The 6,942-nt window shown below is 33.9% G+C and overlaps 1 protein-coding gene across 1 annotated transcript; it reads left to right on the top strand.

Annotated features, from left to right (window-relative positions):
• Positions 1-2,920: 2,920 nt before the first annotated feature.
• On the top strand, positions 2,921-5,427 carry LOC111318061 (DELLA protein GAIP-like). The gene has a single exon (XM_022920695.2). It carries the CDS (start codon positions 3,249-3,251, stop codon positions 5,088-5,090), a length of 1,842 nt encoding a protein of 613 aa, XP_022776430.2. The 5' UTR covers positions 2,921-3,248; the 3' UTR covers positions 5,091-5,427.
• Positions 5,428-6,942: the final 1,515 nt, after the last annotated feature.

Raw genomic sequence — 6,942 nt, 5'->3', positions numbered from 1 at the left:
TTAATTAAATTATATTATAAATTTTAAAAAGGTAAATATAGTTATTATTGACATTTAATCAACATAAATAGTCGACCAATCTTAAGTATGTAGGATTTTGATTGTGGCCAACAAACGGCACTTAACTGTGGGGGAATTGGGGAGTAAACAAAACGAAGGTAGACAACATGCACATGCATTTCTCTAATCACGAATTGCAATCATGAAAAGATTGGCTAGCAAACTCTGTCGTCAATCGTCAGATAGTGGTAGAAATTATTGAAAAGATTGGCTATTTTGAGCTAAACAGCGGTCATATCTTGTTAAAAAGCTTCAGATATCAGCTTGAAATTGTCTGAGTTCAAGGTGGGGTGACAGCCCATAACTTTGGTTTGTTTCACAATCATTCGGAACATCAAATCTTTGTGAAAACTTAAGTCTAGAGGAGCCCCCTTTGATGAAATAATTTCTACTTATATAATTTTCCTTAGTTTTACACTTTTTCTTTTAGCATTTGAGATCAATTAAGATTAAATTTCATTATTGACACTACAAATTCAATGATCATATTATTATTGACAAGTTCACACTCCTTTTTCTCTAAATGCCTTCACACTTCTCTTTGTTTTTGTTAATTTTTTTTTCACTTGCCAATTTTTTTATGCCACGTATTTGTTTCAAGTGATTAGAGCTTAAATATAATAATTCATTTTTTATTAATTTGAATTTATAGACAATCAGCATTTAATTTAATATGATATAAAATTTATGGAATTCAAATTTTAAAAACCATTTTTTAAAATGATATTATATATCATAGCTCATTACACTGTGCAATGCTTGTTTGATATTTCTTTAATTCACACCTTTCTATCCACATTTAGGTCCACATGCAAGTTTATTAATCATTTATTTGATTCGCTCATGAAAAGAAGTGCGATAATTTAAATATAAGGGGGTTAAGGTACAATTTCAAAAGTTTAAATTTACTATTAATTTTTCAAATAATACAATTTTGTCATTATATTTTTAACTTTTCGTAGTTAGAGTCAAAGTGTTGTGGTAAAAAAAAAAATTTTAAATTAAAAATAAATTGATAAAATTATATTACTCAAATAAATAAAATGATAAATTTGTATCTTATTCTTAAATACAATAATTAAACTTTTTCTATTAACTTAATTTTTAAAACAATCAACCATCCAATTTAAATATAATTAAAAAATTTTAGGGTTTCTGAAAACACGTATTTTCACTTGGAATTTATGGGGATAGTTTATCTATTGATTTAACACAATTAAAACGAATTGTTTTTTCTTATTATATTATAGTATTTTTATTTTTTGGTTGAGCAAGTTGGCATGCACCCTCTCGTTGCGGCCATCATGCATGCACCACGATGTTTGTAGTCTATGGCAGCGGAATGATTACTCCATTGATCTACTTGAAAATCGAAACTTGATTTTGTATAAATAAACAAAAAAGCAGGTCAACTATATTAACCAAAGACCAAATATCAACCCTTAAGCCACAAGTTTTGCCTGATCAGCTGAGCTGTTCTGAATTTTTTGACCTTCCGTAAGTTTGCTACAATATTGTACTACTAAAACACACACAAAGAAAACATGTTCCTCGCTGTGGTTTCATCTTAGACCACGATCTCAACCCAAAAATGGAGAGATTGAACCATTTTATTATGCTTATGCTTATAAATGTTACTAAAACATGTTGTGTTTGACTTAATAATAAATAAATGCATTTTTTTTTATAAAAATAGTAATTCAGGTTAAAGTTTAAAGAGTTTTTGATCCAATTTATTTATTATTAAGATTAGTATTGATTTTACTCGTTGCCACTGTCATAATGGATAGAGTATTTTTAGCAATATATATTTTGAAAACTCTCATTTAAATAATCAAATAAACTCTCATTTATAATTATTTAATATGATTTTTTTAATTTTATGAATTAATTAAATTAAACTACAAATTAAATTTTTTTCTTCATCAAAATGAAAAACAAAAAGAAAAACTCTAATATATTTATATGGTATTAAACAATGCATAGGGAATAAGATCATTGAAATTATATGCTTTTTAATTTAGCTTAGCAAAACTATATGGTAATTATATATACAAAATGTTTTCAAGAGCATAGTTATCCTAATCCTTCAAATGAAGGATTTATATATGACAGATAAGTTGTATGGAAATTCATGCTATTCTTTTAGGATCTAAAACAATTGTGTGAGAATATGTTGAGAATAATTCTTCTAATGGATATATCATTATCAATCATAAAACTCAATATAGCCCCCAAAACTACACTTTTTAAAATTCAACTCTAGACTTTCCTAATATTTAATTCTAGCATTACTTTTAATTTATTTACAATTAAGTTATAAGCTTAAGCTACTAAACTGGTCCTAAGCTGCAAATTGTAATTATCTTTTATGGTAAAGGTGAGCTACAAAATTTAAGATTTGATTTGGATACATGATCAAAATCCTTTTATTGCATCAGAATATACATTTATGTAAATTTTTAAAAATTTAATCATAAAATGCATATTTTATAAATATAAATTAAATGCACATTTATATATATAAACTTTTAAAAATTCAATAAGAAAATGTATATGGGTTAGAGAGGGCATTATAAAGAAGGCAGTAACTTTCCTGATCCATGATACGGTAAGTGGTTCATCCCAGTAACCAAACAGATATTCAGCCGTAAAATATATTTAACTAGGAAAAAGCTTTAGCTATAAAAAGTAAAAAATTAATTGAAGTGGTGATGACAATTTAGCGGGCCCCGCTGCAGTTGTACTGCATTTGTAAAAAAAATATTTAAAAGAAAATCTCATTGTCAATGATAATTAAAAAAATTAAAAAAAGGGGCAAAAATCTATTGTTTTCATCTTATCTGTTTGAGCCATAGTTGTTGTAGTTAGCCCTGGCTGTGTGGTTCATTGGAGGTCGCGCCCCATCACGAGCGTTTTTGCTATTTTTTTTTCTTTTGATTCTTTTAATTTTTATTTTGTGTTTATTAAGTATTATTTTTATCTTCCGTGTGTGATGAAGTGGGAGTAGTAGTGAAAAACCAAGCAAAACCCCCAATCCCCAATGCTCAGATTCTTTGCCCATTCATCTCTTTTCTTTGGTTTTTGAGCATCTCCACAAAAATTCATAGATACTCTCACACCCAGTGCAAAGAAAAAATTAGCCCCAAAATTAGAGAACTTGGAAGAAGATCAGAAAATTAACAACCATGAAAAGAGGCCACCACCATCTCCGTCCCAACCCAGACCCATTCACTGTCGGTAACTCATCCCTCTGCGGTGGTTCTACAACCGGAAAAGCCAAGATGTGGGAGGAAGAAGCCGTCCAACAAGACTGTGGAATGGATGAGCTTTTGGCAGCTCTGGGTTACAAGGTTAAAACTTCAGACATGGCAGAAGTGGCTCAAAAGCTTGAGCAGTTAGAGGAAGTTATGTGTAATGTTCAAGATGATGGGATTTCACAACTTGCTTCTGAAACTGTTCATTATAATCCTTCCGATCTATCCACTTGGCTCGAAAGCATGCTCTCTGAGCTTAACCCTCCCCCCACTTTTGATCCTGTTGTCGCTGCTGGAACGGCGGCGGCTGCGGCGGCTACGTTAGATGATTCATTTTTTGGCCCGGCTGAGTCTTCAACTTTAACGACCTTGGATTTCGACAACAACAATAAAAAACATAAGCAACAGATACTTGAGGAAGCTTCATGTTCAGATTATGATCTCAAAGCAATTCCTGGTAAGGCTATTTATTCTCAAAAAACCCAAACCCACGATTCCTCGTCTTCCACCCAAAACAACGTTAAACCCGAAAAACGTTTGAAATCCACATCCGGGTCGCACTCGGATATATTCCCTCCTACTGCTGTTGCTTCATATGGAATTCCCGCTGAGTCAACTCGTCCTGTACTCCTGGTTGACTCACAAGAAAATGGAATACGGCTAGTCCATGCTTTGATGGCATGTGCAGAAGCTGTCCAGCAAAACAATCTTAATCTCGCCGAAGCTTTGGTGAAACAAATTGGGTTCTTAGCGATTTCTCAAGCTGGGGCTATGAGAAAAGTGGCTACTTATTTTGCTGAAGCATTAGCTCGAAGGATTTATAGAATATATCCTCAAAACCCACTCGACCATTCTTTATCGGATGTTCTTCACATGCACTTTTACGAGACTTGCCCTTATCTGAAGTTCGCTCATTTCACAGCTAACCAAGCTATTCTCGAAGCCTTTGAAGGTAAAAAAAGTGTTCATGTTATCGATTTCTCGATGAACCAAGGCATGCAATGGCCTGCTTTGATGCAAGCTTTAGCGTTAAGAGCCGGTGGTCCACCGGCTTTTAGGTTAACTGGTATCGGTCCTCCCAGCCACGACAACTTAGATCACTTGCAAGAAGTTGGTTGGAAGTTGGCTCAGTTAGCTGAAACGATTCACGTAGAGTTTGAATACCGTGGGTTCGTGGCTAATTCTTTGGCTGATTTGGACGCTTCAATGCTTGATCTTAGACCGAGCGAAGTTGAAGCCGTGGCCGTTAACTCAGTTTTCGAGTTACATAAATTGTTGGCTCGGCCAGTTGCGATTGACAAAGTTTTATCTATGGTGAAACAAATGAAGCCTGAAATTGTTACTATTGTTGAGCAAGAAGCGAACCATAATGGTCCGATTTTCTTAGAGCGATTCACTGAGTCGTTACATTATTACTCGACGCTTTTTGACTCGTTGGAGGGGTCGGTAAGCAGTCAGGATAAGGTTATGTCGGAGGTGTATTTGGGGAAACAGATTTGTAATGTGGTGGCTTGTGAAGGAATGGACCGACTTGAGAGGCACGAGACGTTGACTCAATGGAGAAATCGGTTGGGTTCCGCCGGGTTTGCACCGGTTCATTTAGGTTCTAATGCGTTCAAGCAGGCTAGTACGTTGTTGGCCTTGTTTGCTGGCGGAGATGGGTATGGGGTGGAGGAGAATAATGGGTGTTTGATGCTGGGTTGGCATAATCGTCCGCTCATTGCAACTTCTGCTTGGAAACTCGCCAACAAAACAACTCCTGTTGCCCACTGAGTTTTTGACTCGATGAATTAAAGAATCAAATTCAGTTTGGTCCCTACCAAACCCTATCTCGGTTGCTGCCAATGTTCGATTCTGAGCTGGGTGCCTCTGCCTTGTGAGGTTGAGACCCACCACTCCAATCCTGTCTCTCCCACTCCCCCTGTTTTATTTTTCTAATTATTCAGTCTATTTTTTTATTTTAATTTTCAGCTACCCTCTGGATAGGTACTTTTCTTTTTTGGTTTGAAATCTTTTGTATTTTCAGGGTGAATCAGAAAATGGTCAATGTATTAATTTTATATATATAGCTATGGTGGAAATAAAAAAAAAAAGAAAAAAATTTTCTCTAGTTTCTGCAGAATTGACATGGATGTGTTATGATTCAATAGGAAAAAAAAAATGCAGAAGGGTGGTTGAAAACCCAACAGTTTCTACACTAAGCTAAGATTCCACTGTAAGCTCATATTCCACTGTCAATATACCAGCTTGCTGGCTGCAATAAGGCAGCACTGAAAACTTACCAAATCTGTGATACTGCTTTTGCCCATTGAATAAAAACATTGGCAACAACAATAAAAGCATTAGCAGACCTATTGAAGTTGAAACTATTACAGTACAGGTAACATTATTTTATAGAATCCCTCTTTTTTTTCTGTCAGGAAAGCACAATCATAAGAACGTGAAAAAGGCTCACTTATTTCAACTTTTTTAATTATGGTATTAACTTTCTTGAAAAGGTTTTCACTTTCTCATGTTCTTTTTTTTTTCCTAGAACATCTTGGCCTCCTCACTGCTCATCTCTATTCATTAAAGCTTTTACCTTCCTTTTTCCTTTCTCCATTGAAAAAAAATAAAATAAAAACCCAGACATGTCTTGTACTTCTTTTAGTTACCTTTGCACCTCTTTAATCTTTTTGATGACTCGGAAAACAATTGAAGGCTGCCAGCTAATGCATGCATATATTCTGATTATTTAAAATTAATATAATATATATATAGTTAGATGAATGAGTTGCCACCTGAGAAGATTAGAGGGTATTGTCTTGGACACCAGATCTTGTGTTTAAACTTATACAAGAGAAAATTTTGTTGTCTTCAACTGTAACTAATGAGAATGGTAGAAGGAAATTAGATTTTGATGTGATATATGTAGATGTGCAAGTTGAAAATTATGTCTAGAAATCTTATTTCCCTCCCCCCTGTAACTGTCAGGGTAATTGAATTCAGCTTAAATAATTAGCCTGATTTCTCAATAATGGGAGTGGCCAAGTAAATCCCAATGCTCCTTTGTTTTGTCCTGCCATTATGTCAACATCTAAATGGGATCTGTTGAGCACTAATTTGTCGGATCCCGAAAGAAGAAGTCACCATCTTTCATGGGGGGGTTTAGCCACTTATTCTCAAGGAACTTCCTTTTGGTGGATGCAAAGCGAAGTTCATGAGAATGAGATGAATGGAATTAATTCTCATAGTCCTCACTTTTGTGCAAGATTTTTTATTGTAAGCTTTTGTAAACATTTGCCTTTTCCAAACATGTAGAATACCAAAAATCCAATTGTATCCATACCTCATCTAATTTGTTTTTCTATATATGTATTAAGAGAAACAAAATTCAACTTGAATATCATATTGGTAAATAGTAAATACATATTCCTTTTGATTCAAACAAATATAATATATCTAGAATAATATTAAATTCATATACTTATCTGTGAGTATTTGTCTTCCTCTGTTTCTTGTCTTCTCCACCTTTTTTGGTGACAAAATGTTAGTAAAATGACACACATATGATCTAACCGATTATATAATTGACATTGTGAAATATGGGCAGAGGGTGCACAATAACTTATAGTAGGCAAAGCAA

This window comes from Durio zibethinus, chromosome 2 (genome assembly GCF_047325235.1).
Source record: "Durio zibethinus cultivar Kanyao isolate XHJ-2024 chromosome 2, ASM4732523v1, whole genome shotgun sequence".
Taxonomy (NCBI): Eukaryota; Viridiplantae; Streptophyta; class Magnoliopsida; order Malvales; family Malvaceae; genus Durio; species Durio zibethinus.
This window is presented reverse-complemented; position numbering and strand designations above follow the sequence as displayed.

What these genes read in the sequence shown, in the direction of transcription:
- LOC111318061 (XM_022920695.2), top strand. Translation starts at nt 3,249, where the DNA reads ATGAAAAGAGGCCACCACCATCTCCGTCCCAACCCAGACCCATTCACT.